This window comes from Garra rufa, chromosome 17 (assembly GCF_049309525.1).
Source record: "Garra rufa chromosome 17, GarRuf1.0, whole genome shotgun sequence".
NCBI lineage: Eukaryota > Metazoa > Chordata > Actinopteri > Cypriniformes > Cyprinidae > Garra > Garra rufa.
The window spans coordinates 8,618,139-8,633,767 of NC_133377.1; the positions used below are offsets into that span (position 1 = coordinate 8,618,139).

General features: G+C 35.5%; 1 protein-coding gene across 1 annotated transcript in view; it reads left to right on the forward strand.

Moving 5' to 3' along the window:
* Positions 1 to 15,346, forward strand: part of tent4a (terminal nucleotidyltransferase 4A) — a 34,071-nt gene extending 18,725 nt beyond the window's left edge. Inside the window, exons 7-13 of the mRNA XM_073821943.1 lie at positions 62 to 275; positions 4,165 to 4,291; positions 4,377 to 4,483; positions 8,081 to 8,262; positions 9,782 to 9,928; positions 10,015 to 10,068; positions 13,427 to 15,346. Of these exons, the coding sequence (XP_073678044.1) occupies positions 62 to 275; positions 4,165 to 4,291; positions 4,377 to 4,483; positions 8,081 to 8,262; positions 9,782 to 9,928; positions 10,015 to 10,068; positions 13,427 to 13,573 (978 nt within the window). The 3' untranslated portion in view covers positions 13,574 to 15,346. The remainder of the gene's footprint in view (positions 1 to 61; positions 276 to 4,164; positions 4,292 to 4,376; positions 4,484 to 8,080; positions 8,263 to 9,781; positions 9,929 to 10,014; positions 10,069 to 13,426) is intronic.
* The last annotated feature ends 283 nt before the right edge of the window (positions 15,347 to 15,629 follow it).

Genomic DNA, 15,629 nt, shown 5'->3' on the forward strand with positions numbered 1-15,629 from the left:
CCAAACAAATAAAGGGACTCTGTCTCATCTTGCCTGTTGTTTTGTTGGCTTACACCCGCAGTTACACCCAAGAATTGATGCTAGGAATCCCAACATGAACCTTGGCATTCTGCTCATCGAGTTCTTCGAGCTGTATGGAAGACACTTTAACTACCTGAAGACTGGCATCAGGATAAAGAATGGCGGCGCTTATATGGCTAAAGAGGATATCATGAAGGCCATGAGTAATGGCTACAGGCCCTCCATGCTCTGTATTGAGGACCCTCTTCTTCCAGGTACGTTTCAAGCTGTTTAATTGCTCACCTTCAAGTCGTTCCAAACCTGTAAGACTTTTGTTCATCTTCAGAACACAAATTAAGATACTTTTTGATGAAATTCGAGAACCTTTTTGAGCCTGCATAAACAGCAACACAGCTGACACGTTCAAGGCCCAGAACAGTACCATTTTAATGGGCTATTTTAGTCCTTAACGATTGGTAAAACATTCATGCATTTATTACATATTCTGGTCTTTAGTGACCTATATATCCAGCACGGATAGATCTCTTAACTGCTGCAGTAGCAAAAACTCTCTTGATATTTTAAGAACAATTACAGAAGAATAAAATAAAGCATATTTCATTACCTTTTGAAACTTAGAAGGGTTTGATTTGAGCAGATGATTTTACCATCGCTGTCATCCTCAGAGCGCACTTCCACAGTACATTCAGCATCGGGCTTATATTTTTGATCTCAACCATATTCGCAAAACTACCTTTTTCAGTGACTTCAGAATCAACAGTTTGGTCGCTGGCACCTTTTTCACCACATCCACCATGACTCAATTCTTTTTTTTTCTTTTTTCTCTCTGAATTGTGAGATAAACATGCAATTGCAATTTTATGAAGTCAGAATAGTGGAACTTTCATGCCTGATTTTTTTTTTTTTTTCAAATGCATAATATAAACTCGCAATTGCAAGAAATAAAATTAGAATTGCTAGATAAAACTTGAAATTCTCACAAATGGGAGTTTGAATTTCGCTATTCAGATTTTTTTTTTTTTTTTAAATTGTGAGATATGAACTCAGAATTGTGAGTTATAAAGTCAGAATACAGTATATTGCATACAGTAATTGCTCTGCAGTAGGGCTGCTCGATTTTGGCAAAAATCATAATCATGATTATTTTGGTCAATATTGGAATCACGGTTATTTAACATGATAATGACTGGGTCTAAAACTTTATTAGTTATTAATTTAAAGATGGCAATAGAACTGAAAAAAAAGAGATACAAATTAATACGTTAATGCAAGTCTAACAGCCTACTACAGAAATTGAATGTAAAATAAAATGGCATCTTCACTGTAAGAATTAAACATGCTTTGTTTTTTTTATTAAAACTAAAGTCTATCATTCAAGAGCAGTGAGTGATTTTTCTCTTTGTATTTTTACGTTTTATTAATATTAACCACAGAGACGGCAGAAGGAATTTTATTTGTTGCTGCTTTAAGGGCCACACGTATCCAATATATTGTTACACACGTATTTTCATTCTCAACTGCTTATCATTTAAGCCATAACTGACAAGGGTTTACATGAATAATCACCAAGCGCCTCATTTTGAAATATTTTTGCGTGTATTTGACCGTTTAGGCGCGCACCTTGGGCTAAAAGATAACTTTACATGTCCGTGTTCTGCTCCATCTCCAAGCGCATACACAGAACAGCACAAGTGTTCTTTCGTGCTTTTAAAAACACAACATCAAAGAAACATTATTAAATCAAGCACTTCCCGTTTTATGAAAGTCACGTTACATGATTTTGCTGATTTGCCTGTGAAATTAGGCTTTTATGGAGGAACGAAAGTGCACCACTGGAAAGGGGCATAATGGGCCGCAATCGTTTTATCTCGATTACTGTATTTTCATGATCATTTGAAGCGGAAATCTTAATCGAAACTGGTAGCGCTGTGCAATTAATCGAAATACAATCATTATTACATATTCTGGTCTTTAGTGACCCGGACCTATATATCCAGCACGGATGGATCTCTTAACTGCTGCATTAGCAAAAAACTCTCTTGATATTTTAAGAACAATTACAGAAGAATAAAATAAAGCATATTTCATTACCTTTTGAAACTTAGAAGGGTTTGTTTTGAGCAGATGATTTTACCATCGCTGTCATCCTCAGAGCGCACTTCCACAGTACATTCAGCATCAGGCTTATATTTTTGATCTCAACCATATTCGCAAAACTACCTTTTTCAGTGACTTCACAATCAATAGTTGGTCGCTGGCACCTTATTCACCACATCCACCATGACTCGAAATTCTCAATGCGAGTTTGGATTTTTGTCTTAGAATTGTGAGAGATAAACGTGCAATTGCGATTCGTAAAGTCAGAATAGTGGAATATAAACTTGCGTGCCTGAATTTTTTTTTTTTTTTTTTTTTTTTCAGAAATGCATGATATAAACTCGTAATTGCAAGAAATGGTTAGAAATGCTAGATAAAAACTAGAAGTTCTCACAAATGCGAGTTTGAATTTCGCTATTCAGATTGTTGTTCTTAGAATTGTGTGATATTAACCCTTAGTTTATAAAGTGTTATAAAGTCAGAATACAGTATATTGCATACAGTAATTGCTCTGCAGTATTATTCAAACTAGTTCAATTTTTGCTGATGATATTCATTTGTTTTATGTTTGCGGTAATTGCGAGTGAAGCATTATTTCATTATTGTCTATTAAACAGTGCCACCTTGAGGAATAAATATGAATTGCATGTATTGAGTCATCAGATATTTGAATATTTTTGCACAGAAAAAATATACTTACACATTTACGTAACTCCGGTCTCTAGCGACCCTATACATTTTTCTATATAAAACATTAAACAGAAAACAGACATTCTTTTACATTTTTATTATTTATTTATTTGTTTATTTGTTATATTGTTTATAATGAATAGATTGAGAAATGCTAAGAATGTTAATGTCTAACTTTTTAAAAAATGAAGGAGGGAGAGTGTAGTGAATGATGTCCCGGGTCACTAAAGACTGGAGATATGCATTTAAGGGTTAAAGGGGTGCTTTGTTGCTAAAAATAACATTGCTCCTCTTTGCCCTGCCTTTCTGAAACGCAGTGATTTTTGCAAAGTTCATCATTCTGATAAGTGCAGTGTGCTCTTAGACAGACATTCAGTGCGTTGTGATTGGCTGAAAACCTCAAGTGTGTGTTTGAGTGAGCCTTTTAAGAAAGGCATAGCTGAGTCTTTTATATAACTGTTTCTCTTTGGGTTTGAGACGCAATTCTTTGCAACTTTGCAGAAACATGAAATCGCATTATATGACACCTTTAACGATGTCCTTACTACCTTTTTTGGCCTTAAACTTGTCAGTTGAGTTGCTGTCTGTAGAGGAAAGCTTTCGAAATTCATCAAATGTCTTAATTTGTGTTTTGAAGATGAACAAATGTCTTACAGATTTGAAACAACATGAGAGTGCGTAATTAATGATGGATTTGGGTGAACCCTCCCTTTAATTCATAGTTTTAGAATGCTGCATTATGGTATGCGATGATTTATATTCTTTCAAGTGCTTTGGTCACTGAGCTCTCCTTGATACATTCTTATATTGCTTTTTCCTTGACTCCATATTTGACCAAAACAATCTAAAAAGGCAAGCTGCCTGTGTTTTAGCACAGACTTAACATCAATAACTTTGTCTATGATGCTTTAAGATGCTTTCTAGGTTGGCAGCTCACTAGGTTTTCAAATGGAGCCATTGGAGAGACACTTTTGCAATTTGCTTAAGCAAATGGGATGTTTGTTCTTGCTGTTATTTGCTTTTAGGCAATAAAAGTAATTTGATGAAAGCAATACTGAAAGTAATTTACGGAAAGTTGTTTAGTTAGCCATTAAGAACTGTATTTGTTACACCGTGAAACTCATTTTTGGGAAAATTGTTTTAGAAAAGCAAAGTTTGACATGCTGAATACAAAAACACATTGCTTTTTATAATGCATCACTAATAGTGTTCATGAAAACTAAAAATATGTTGACTTATACAAAGCAATCTGTTACTTTAGCATAAAAATAATATTTATTAACACCACAGAATTATAACAGAACCTTAATGTTGCAATGTTAAACAGTGTTTTTTTTTTTTTTCTTGATTGTTTAGGTAATGATGTGGGCAGAAGCTCTTACGGTGCCATGCAGGTGAAGGAGGCTTTTGACTATGCGTATATAATACTAGGTCACGCCGTCTCACCTCTCGCACGTTCTTACCCCAACAAAGACAGTGACAGGTACAGCTCTCATCTGCATACAAGCACCTTCACTCTAATTCTCTCCAACGCTTGATTTAATTTGCTGTTCATCTTGTCCCCTCAGCACTTTGGGCCGCATAATTAAAGTCACCCAGGAAGTCATCGACTACAGGGAGTGGATCATAAAGAAGTGGGGTGGCAGACACAACGCCCGCATTGAGAGGAACCCAGGTACGTCTTAATATGAAGACACTTTCTCACAATTTTACGACTGCAGATACAAAGTGAATTTTATATATATATATATATATATATATATATATATATATATATATATATATGCATGCAAATGTGTATATATAATTTTTTACATTAGCATTTGTCACTGAATGACGTTCAGTGCTCAGCCGTCAGAAAGAGCAAAACTGAATTGCGTGATGACGTACATCAGAGACAGGCTGCTAGCGCTCAGCAGTAGTTGGTTAAGCTCCGTTGCGGGAAGTTTTTAGCTACAAAATGAGTATCCCTGACCGCAATACAGATGTGGATGAACAAGCTTCCACAAGAAAGAAGGCAGATGAAATGGTTGATAAGAGAGGAAAGACTAATTCAGTGGTGTGGAAGTGGCTCGGCTTTTTAAGTTCGGATAAACTCTGCCATTGGTAAGTTATACACGGTTCATGCAAATACTCGCCATAATATCAGCGCTGGCCGCTTCAAATAGATTTTCAAAAAGGCTTTGACTTAAATAAACGTTAAATAAACGTTAAATAAACAATCGCGATAGGGCTGGATTAAACTTTAAGAGGCAATGATGTAAATGAATAAATATGCACGCTGCACGTTTCAAAGTCAAAACGCGGCACTGATGTCTTTATATGAATGTATCTGAAGGGAGCCGACTGTCCTCAAGAAACGTATCTTTGGCGTTTTCGTTTCATACCTGATAAAACTGCGTTAATGCTGCTTTGTGTACAGCCGTTACTAGGGAAACCGTAATATTTCAGCGCTCCTAAAGCGCCACCTAGTGACAGAATGAATATGCAGGTCCACATTTTCAGCTGTTTTTAGTCAGATTATTGCAAATCTCAACCAATGTTTTTTATGCAGCAAACACAGAGTTGTAAATGTGAAAGAAGTTAATGTGCTTTCTAAAAATCTCAACAATTAAGACAGTTATATTTATGTTTTAAATAAATATAATACATTATATACTTGATTTATTCCTTTTAATGGTATAAAGGCTGAAATTAGGGCTGTCGCGATAATCGCAATACCGCGCTATTGACGTGCATAACCGCAGAGGAATGCAACAACCGCAGCAACCGCGATATTTGCCTGTTTTCTTTTTTCCTAAGGATTTGCCTTTCTCACTTAATGCCTGTGTGCTGAATATTAAATTAGTAATAAGTTAGTAATGATAACATAATGTGTTTATTATGAGGCTCAGTAGATGTGCACTTAACAAGCCTAAACAGACAGCGAATGAGAGAGAGATCGACTGAGCTTGTGCGATTACCTGCGTCTGTCTTTCAGATCGAGTCGGGTATGTATGTGAAACTAGCTTGTCATGACCAAGGAAAGTGAAATCTCTGTCTTAACATCGATGCTCTGCTGGTCAGCTGAGCCTTTAAAAGTGGCGATTAAAGTTAAAATGATTTCAACATCGTTTTTCATTACGTCTCTCTTTGAATAAATAAGCGTTTTTGAACGTGCAGTTGAATGAACGGTTTAAAGACTTACTCAAAGATAGTCTCTTGCCTCCATCTTGTGGTGTAACAATGAAACTGCAGTGACTGACAGCTCGCCTAAAACACGCAGGTGAAATACTGACAGAAAGTCTCTTGTCCAGTCAGACTCGATCGGGTGCGCGCTAACTGTTATATACGAAGATTTCAGATGCAAAGCCTCTAAGTATGTCTGACATTTTTCTTCAAAATTTGCATTTCTTTCTGGCTAGGTTTCTATGTAAGTACTGTTTACTTCACTTCATGTATCAACGCGATTTGGTTTCGGTTTATTGATTTCTGAATACGACCTTACACCTTACATTGTAACAGCCTACACACAATTTTATATATATACATATATATATATGGCGGTAATACCGCATACCGCGCTACTGAGCCACTCAAAATTACCGCAAGGGAAATTCCTTAACCGCGACAGCCCTAGCTGAAATGCCATTTTATAAGATTTTTTTTTTGTGAAAAACCTGTATCTGAACTGTAAATCATGTAATTTTATGGCTTAATACCGTACATCGTCCAACCCCACTCATACTGTTCATTTTACATGTGCAGCTCTTAAAAAGGGTCATAAATTGCCTCAAATTGATATTTAAAAATTCCGCATACACTGTAAATAGTGAAATAAAATTCATTCCTTGATATTTGTTGATATTAGTGTATTGAAAATATTTTTGATTGACATTTAGACTCCTAATTTTCTAAATTTAAGTTTTGTTTTTTGTTTTTTGGGCTAGTTAAAATAATTTTCGGGCTACCAAAATCTGAAGAGTACCTGCCCGAAGGGCTACCAGAGATTTAGAAATTTTGCGAGCCCTGACCTCCTTTCTGGAAGAGGATTAATAATTAGTTGGCCTAGTGGCATAATTTTTATTATGATTTCTTTCCCCCTTTTCTGTTCCGGCCAGAGCAATGTGTTTTTGTTGTTGCTCACTCTTTATTTATTTTATTCTTTTTGTTTCTTTATCTGAAAACTGCTGAAGCAGTTTGTTTGTTTAAATTTATATGAATAATCAGCCTGCTCTAGTTTAAATGGAAATATATTATTGTTAATAAGCTGAGTCTGAGAGTTTTATTTATGTGATAGTTTATTTCACATTTCTTGTTTGTAAAGGCTAAATAAAAATAAAAAGTGAACCTTATTTTTTTTTTTTTTTTTTTTAAATGTTTTATATAATTTTAATAGGAGGAACCTGGGTGTATTATAGACTTTGCAAATTCAGTTTGCAGACATTTGTAGGTACAGACATCCATTGTGTGTGTCCTCAGCAGTTTTTTCCTGAGGCTTTTTAATATTGTCCATATCGATTTCGGAATTATATCGTATCGACCGAAATTAAGAAATATATCGTGATATAAATTTTTGCCATATCGTCCAGCCCTAGATCACAGAAATAAATTATATTTTAAAATATATTCAAATAGAAAACGGTTATTTTAAAAGGAAAAAATATTTCAAAATGCTCTACTTTGGATCAATTAAATGCAGGCTTGGTGAGCATAAGGGAGTATTCAAAAACCTTTGACTGGTAGTGTAAATGTTAAAATGTATTTGTTTGGCTAATTTTATTGCTTTGAACTTCACTTTAAAATTTTATGAGGCCCCCTAGTGGGCCCAGAATGATGGTTAAGAACCATGTCTAGATTTTGGAGAAATGAGAAATTAACAATGAATACAAGTAATACGAAGAAATTAAAACTGGGCTATTTTGTCAGGTGAAGGCATAACATTTCATTGGTCAACAAATGCCGACAAACTTTTGATTGCGGTAATGGAGTGTCACTTTGGTAAACCCTTGCATTTTGTCCTCTACGTCCTTGCAGACTGCAGTGCATTGATTATGAATGTGTTTGAAGTGAGAAAGTGTTCTCCTCAACAGCACTTTATCTCTTTCACACATCTTATTCTTAACTTTGACACTGATTAATGTGTTTTATTAAGCTGACGCTTGGTAGATTAGTTTAGAAATGGAGTTTGTGACTCCTCAGTCTGCTTTGATAGTCCGTTAGCGGTTTCACCATTTTCAGATGTAGCCTGCTCTGATTTGGCGTAACTTGTTTTGGTGTCTTTTTCATGCAGGTCCATCTCATAAAGACTCAGTGGAGCAGGTGGAGACAGGCACACTGCTGGGTGTAGGTGTGGAGGACCAGCAGCAGAGGGACTCTGTGTCCCCTCACAGCGCAGACTCCCCCATGTCCCTCTCCAGCCCTCAACAGCACTCCTCCGCCTCTTCTGCGTCCTCGCTGTCAGGCAGCGATATCGTAAGCATCGCCCTTCATCCATGTCCATACTTTAACCCCATATACGTACAGCATTTTACTTAATATTCAAAATTGTTAGGCCAAATATAGTTGTTGTTTTTTTGTTTGTTTTTTTTTTTTTTTTAGGAAGTAAAATGCCTTTCATTCTAATGATAAAAAGGTTTGTCTTTAGGTTGTGGTTCATGTGTCTTTTAGCTGTGAAATCTAATTATTTTTATAAAGAAAATGTAAGAATAATTGTAATATTATTGGTGACATTTAAAAATGAGGGTCAAAGTCAAGACATTTATGTAATGAAACCATATTAAACTTTTTTTTTTTTTTGTCTTTGACCTAAGAATATTTATTGAACTAAAACAACTTGGGTTTATTCGGTTATCTATGACTTGTGTTTTTTATAAAAATAATATTAAAATGAGTATTAAATATGTATCGGGCTTCTGAGGAACATTATTTGTTCATCTCTCAAATAATATATTGCATTGTTTTGACCCAACTTTAACCATTATGTTTTGAAGAGATAGAGTGACAACTGATTTGCGCTAGCAGTCAAAAGTTTTTGAACCGTAATATTTTTACTATTTAAAGTAACTGCTTTCTTTTTGAGTATATTTTAAAATCCAGTTTATTCCTCATTTCAAAGCTGCATTTTTAGCATCATTATTCCACATGGTCACATGATCCTTCAGAAATCATTCTGAAATTCTGATTTGTTGCTCAAAAAACAAACATTTATTATCATTATCAATATTTAAAACAGTTGAACTTTTTTTTCCAGGATTCTTTAAGTAGAAAGATACAAAGATCAGCATTTATCTGATATAATTAAGAAACCTTAATAAATAAATATTTAGTTAGTTAGTTAGTTATTGATTTATTTGTTAGTTAGTAATTTAGCTTGTTAATGTACTAGTTAATTAGTTATCAAGGATGCTTTAAATTGATCCAAATTGATAAAGACATTTATGTAAGAAAGACATGTAACAAAACAATTCTATTTCTGATAAATGCTGTTCTGAACATTCTATTCATCAAAGAAACCTGGAAAAAATTCTACTCTGCTATTTTTAATAATAATGTTTTTGAGCAGATCAGACTATTAGAATTATTTCTGAAAGATCATGTGACTGGACTAATGATGCAACAAATTCAGCTTTAAAATCACAGGAATAAGTTATATTTTAAAATATTTATAAATAGAAAGTTATTTTAAATAGTAAAAATATTATAAAAGGTTACTGCTTTTGCTCTACCTTAGGTCAAATAAGTGCATGCTTGGTGAGCAGAAGAGACTTCTTTAAAAAAAAAAAAAAAACTCTTAAATCTTACTGTTCAAAAACTTTTGACTGGTAGTGTATGCATGTAGTCTTATGCTGTTATAAAGATCTCACTGATTTGCATTACAAGCTCAGAATTTTATTTTTTTTCCGCCATATTAATATTTCATATAAGGCTTTCACTGGGTTATTATTCCTAAGATTGTCATTTTCTCTCACATATTTGACTTCTGCTCCTTCAGGACTCTGACTCCACACCGTATGTCGCTCCACCTGTAGCCCCCTTCCCTCTCCAGATTATGGCACCAGGTCCCCTCCCAACAGCGCTTCAGATGGCCGCGGGCAAAGTCGGCATCACGGCAGCACTCACCATGCCTCCGGCCACCCAGGTGAGGCTCTGTTTTGGATATAAGCTAACTATGATGATGATGCTGCTTTGATGGTTGGGTGACTGCCTCTCTGTCTGTTTCTCCAGGCGAGAATATCAATCCCAGGCAATCTTTCTGTCCACGCTCTACCTGGCAGACAGGTGTGTATGGCAGATGGACCACCCCCATACTTCCACATGCCCCCCCCTGCAGTCCCCCCAGCTCCCCCCAGCCCTCTACCCAGTCCCCATCACCATCCCAAGGTAGGCAGTGTGTCCCGCTTGTGCTCTCCTCTACATGCTGTGTGTATCTTGACAGTGAGCCCGACTTTCCCTCCATCAAGACTTCACAGTCAAGTTTAATGAGAAAATAAAGGGACGGTACACTGCAAAATTACATTTGTCAACATTAACTTACCCTCGTGTTGTTTCAAACCTGTTCGTTTCATCGTTTTGTTATTTTTTTGACTATTCAGTTAGAGTCAATGGGATCTTAAAATATCATCTTTTGTACACCCACAAAAGACAGAGTCATACAGGTTTGGGACAACATGGTGGTGAGAAAATGACCATTTTAATTTTAGGGTGAACTATACATTTGAAGGTGAAGAAAATGAATGCTCAATTATAGTAGTCAACATTTGAAGTAAAATAAAGTCCATTAAAGACCTTCCTTTAAAACTTGATCCACTTCAAATGTTGACTACTGTATATCAAATCAGAATCAATAATTCAGTTCAAGGGTTTCAATACTAGAAAAACATACTGGAAAATTCAGATTACACTTTTCATAATAAAAGTCTTTTAAAAAAAAAAGCCCGTACTAAAAAAATGGCACACAATGACGTGTTTTTTTTTTTTTTTTTTTTTTTTTTGTTTTTTTAACACAACTCTAATTTCTTTATTTATATATATTTTTGCAATTTTCTATGTAAATCTCCATGGATTTTTTTTTTTTTTTTTCATATTTTTAATGAAACCGCATCAAGGATCCAAATATTTTACGAAAAATCCAATAAAAATAGTAATATTGTGAAATTAATACAGTATTAAGGAAATAACTTTTCTATTTGTTTCATTTCTTATCTCTATTTTTTTATTTATTTGGATTTTTTTTTATGCAACCTTTAGTTTGGAGAGCAGTAGGGATGTAACGGTATTGTGAATACCGTCATACCGCAATAACAAATTTTTTCGATACTACCGTGGTCGCATGACTCGATAAAACAATAGGTCTTCTGAGAAAAGTTTGCTCAGGCGAATGGAGCGAACGGGAGGTAGCGGGAACTACATTTCCCATCAGCCCAGGCGTGGCCATCATCCTTTATGGTCTGTTGTCGCTACAGACTGTAGCAGCAAGAAAAAGAGATGGAAATAGTCGAACCTGCTCCGTCTGCAGTGCGTATGCGTCACGTATTCTTTTCAGCACCCATGTTAACGGATTAGAGCGTTCACACTGCACGCGGTTGCTGTCCGGCAGTACGTCCTAGAAGCGGTGCCTTTGCAGCAGTGCAGCGATCGTTTCGGCACCGCGTCTTTTTTTTTTTTTTTGCTGCGCTGTATGCGCTGAATTAATGTTACAGTGCGTTGTTCGCTGTAAAAATGAACATGGATTGACACGGAAATGTACCATAAATGCATATAAATTTCACAGTCAACACGTGGCTTTTTGGCTAGGTTTAAAATAAGGTGCAGTTTTAAAGAGGCTAAACTAGGCAACATAATAGATGCACTTGTCCAGGTAGAAAAGTTCTTTAAAGGATTGTTTTTAATAAAGATTTAATGCGAAAGAAAGGCATGAGAGCCTACTGCACTGCAACAAAAATAAAATGCTTTTCTTACTTAGAATTTTGTCTTGTTTCCAGCCAAAATATCTAAAAATTCTTAAATCAAGAAAGATTTTCTAGACAAGTAAAAATTATTGTCTTGTTTTTAGTAAAAACAAGTCAAAATTAAGTGAGTTTTTGTTTAAAACAAGCTAAATAATCTGCCAATGGGGTAAGAAAAAAAATCTTATTTCAAGCAGACAACTAGATTCAGACAACTCATTCAGCTAAACTGATTTGACTGTTTTTTACATGCTTTAATTATTTTTTGTTACTAAAATTGAAATATTTAAGTTTCTGTTTCAAAGTTTACAGATAGATGGCTAATTTGTATGCCATTGATATGTTCAGTGTTCATGTAAACTGTTTAATAAACACTTCTGGCACTTTTTTCGAGTCTCTTCATTAGTTTTGTTTTTCCTGTAAATGATTCAATAAATACCGTCATTCATACCGAGGTATTACCGTACCGTGAAGTTTTGATACTGTTACATCCCTAGAGAGCAGCGTTTAAATGTCAAAACATTTAAGAAATGTCTTATTTATTTTATGTACACTACTGTTCAAAAGTTTGGGGTTAGTATAATTTTTTTAATGCTTAATTAAAAACATGAAAATATTTTCTGCATCATCAAGGATGCATTTATTTGATCAAAGATGCAATAAAATCAGAAATATTGTGAAATATAATCCATTAAAATATTAAGAACTTTCGAATGTTTATCTTTATTTTTTTTTTATCTGCAATTTTTCATGGAACTCTTTTTGGTAGTCTGAAGAGCAATATTTGGCTTTTATTGCATGTCAAAACATTTAAGAAAATGTTTTTATTATTATTATTTAATATACACTACTGTTTTTAATGAAACATTTTCTGCATCAAGCATGCATCTATTTGATCAAATATACAATAAAATCAGCAATATTGTGAAATTTTATTCATACAATATTAAGAAATAATAAATTAACTAACTTTTAATTTTTTTATTTGCTATTCTTTGTATAACCTTTTGTAGTTTAGAGAACAGTTTTGCTTTTATTGCATGTCAAAACATTTAATACATCTCTTTAATATTATTATTATTAATCTATGTACACTACTGTTTTTTTAATATTTTCATGTTTTTTTTTTTTTATTAAACATTTTCTAAGAAATAATAAAGTAACTTTTCTATTTTAATTTTTCATTTCTGTTTATTATTTATTTGCAATTCTTTGTGGAACCTTTTGTAGTTTGGACTTTGGAGAACAAAGTTTTGCTTTTATTGCATGTCAAAACATTTTAAAGTCTTTTTAATATTATTTATACACTACTGTTTTATTTTATATTTTCATGTTTTTTTTTTATTGAACTTTTCTAAATCAAGGACACATTTATTTGATCAAATATACAATAATATCCATTATATTGCAAAATATAATAAGAGATTGAGAAGTGATCAACTTTTCAATTTGAATTATTTATTTTTTCTATTTAAATGTTTGTTTTTAACTATAGTTCTTTCGCAACATTATAAATCTCTTCGCTGTCACTTTTGGTTAATTTAATGCATCCTTGCTGAATTAAAAACAATACTTTCCAAAAGAAGTACTGTCCCCAGTTTTTCGAATGATAAGCATTTGTTTTACATTTTCTATTTAAAATCAGCTTTTACGTCATCTTAAGTCGCCCCGTTTTCTCTTATCTCCTGTAGACAGGTCCCAAGTTCCCGCTGAAGGGCTTCCACAACCCGGCCGTGGTGCACAGTCCCGTCCTTTCCAACCGAGGCCACATTCAGTACAACCGCAACACCTGGCGCCGCAGGAAGAGGGACAGTCTCCCAACCAGCGTCAGCAGATAAACCCAACACTCCTCCTCTCCAGAATCTCCCTCTCAACTCCTCGCTTCCTTTTCCACCCCCTCTGGTCCCATCCTAAAACGATGAGAACTCAATGAGCCCCTCCTACTGATGGTGTGAGCACAGAGAGACCAGCGTTTGCAACCCAGCTCCTCGTTCAGTAGTTGTGGTGATGGTGGTGCTAAGAAGTTCAGTCTGCCACTGAATCTGTGCATGTACATGTTAACTTGTTTGTTTTTGTTTTGACCTGTGCAATCTTCCCGAGGAAGCTTCGAAAACAGGAACCGTTTCTTTTTTTTTTTTCCTTTCTTCGATCGTCTTCTCCACAACGTCCTAGTTGACAAGGCGAAATGTTCCTTTTTGTCTGTTTGTGTGTGTTTTCATACTCCGTTGTTTCTTGTCTTCACGTTTTCGGTCTTCACACGGGACGAACTGGATTCAGTGGATTTCAAGTGTTTGTTTGTTTGTTGTGCCGGGGTGTATGTTTTGTGTAACGCTGGCTTCGAATCCTGCACTTGAGATGCTTCCAGAGATCCCCCACCGTATTGAACTGTACACATCACGCAACCTTTTTTTTTTTCGTGCAATAACTTTTTGTATTTTTGTTCACTCTGGAAACATATTTAAATGTTTTGTTTTCGTTTCTGTGTCTAGCATTTGGTTTTGTACAAACGTTTTTATTTTTGTAATGTTTTTAATTTTGCTCATCGTTTACAGGTCCTGTCAGACAGGCTCCTTAAGGGAAAAAGTCTGTTTTAAACTGTTTTTTGAGAGTTTATATTCCCTCTTCCCCTTTTCTCGGCATAAATTGCACCTGGATGAGTAGAACTCGTCGTTTCCCACTTTGCGTTGAGCTTCAGCACCTCGTCTGTTGCTTTTATTCGTCTCGTTCGTTCGTCTTTAAGGTTGTAGATGTGTGAGGCTTTAGGACTTGGATTGAGAACTGACGGATCGAAAAACGCTCAAGCCCTTAGTCAATACGCGCTTTCGTTTATGTATGTGTGTGTCTGTCCTTTTTAAATCGCTGTAGGTAAGTGTGAGACGTGAAATGTTTTAGGGAAGCTCTAATGAACGTGCGAGCGGATTCCAGATCAGTGCAGCTTTATGCAAGGTGCCCTAATCGGACCTTTTCGATTTCTGAACGGGCACCCGAATCAGACTAGCGGAGAAAGGGAATTTATTTTGATTCCTTTATGGAATCTTGACGTGCATTTATTGCCCGGTACTTGCGCTAATATATGCCTTTTTGGTAATTACCTATTCCTGTACTGTATTGTATTGTATTTGTTTGTTTTTTTTTTTGTTTTTTTTGGTTGTTCTGTTTGTATATGGCACACTAAAACCGTATTGCTGTTTCTCAGAACGTCACAGGCATACAGGTTATTGTTACTATGCAAGTGGAGTTTTGAAAACCTCTCTTCCGGTGTCCCTCACGACGACCGTTTGCTTGTAAATCTCGTCAGGCCTGGGAGCGACGCATCAAGGTACACCCTGTATGCAAGTTCAGTCTGTTTTAATGGGGAAAACCGCTGGACGTCTTGTCTGGCGTTCCTCTTGGCGATCAACCGGACTATTTTACTGCTGTTACAACACTACAACCATGTCTTGCGGTCTCTGACTTTGATTGCCACAAACTTACGTGACGCACCTGATATGGAGACCATGGATTGTCCTTGTGACTCTTGACTCGCCTGCCTATCAATGCAATAGGGCAAATGTAACTAATAGCAGATAGAACCAGCATCTTTTGCAAACTGGGTCAGACATTGAGGCAACTCTCTCTCCCCCTCCTTCGGTTCAAATGAGGACCTACTTTGTCTGAATGGAAAATGGTGTGTTGGAAAGGTGGTGGAGGTGTTTCACTCTGTAATGGTTTGACATTTGTGATGTACTTGCTAGATACAGTGTGACACTCCTCATTGAATCTCAATGATGGATTTTAAATGTAATCCCCCCCCCCCCTTTTTTTTTTTTTTTTTTTTTTTTTTTTTGCTGATGTCTGTTATGTCACAGTGGCCAAAAGAAGTCCTTGTCGGTCCTTATACTGAAAGCCCTCAGT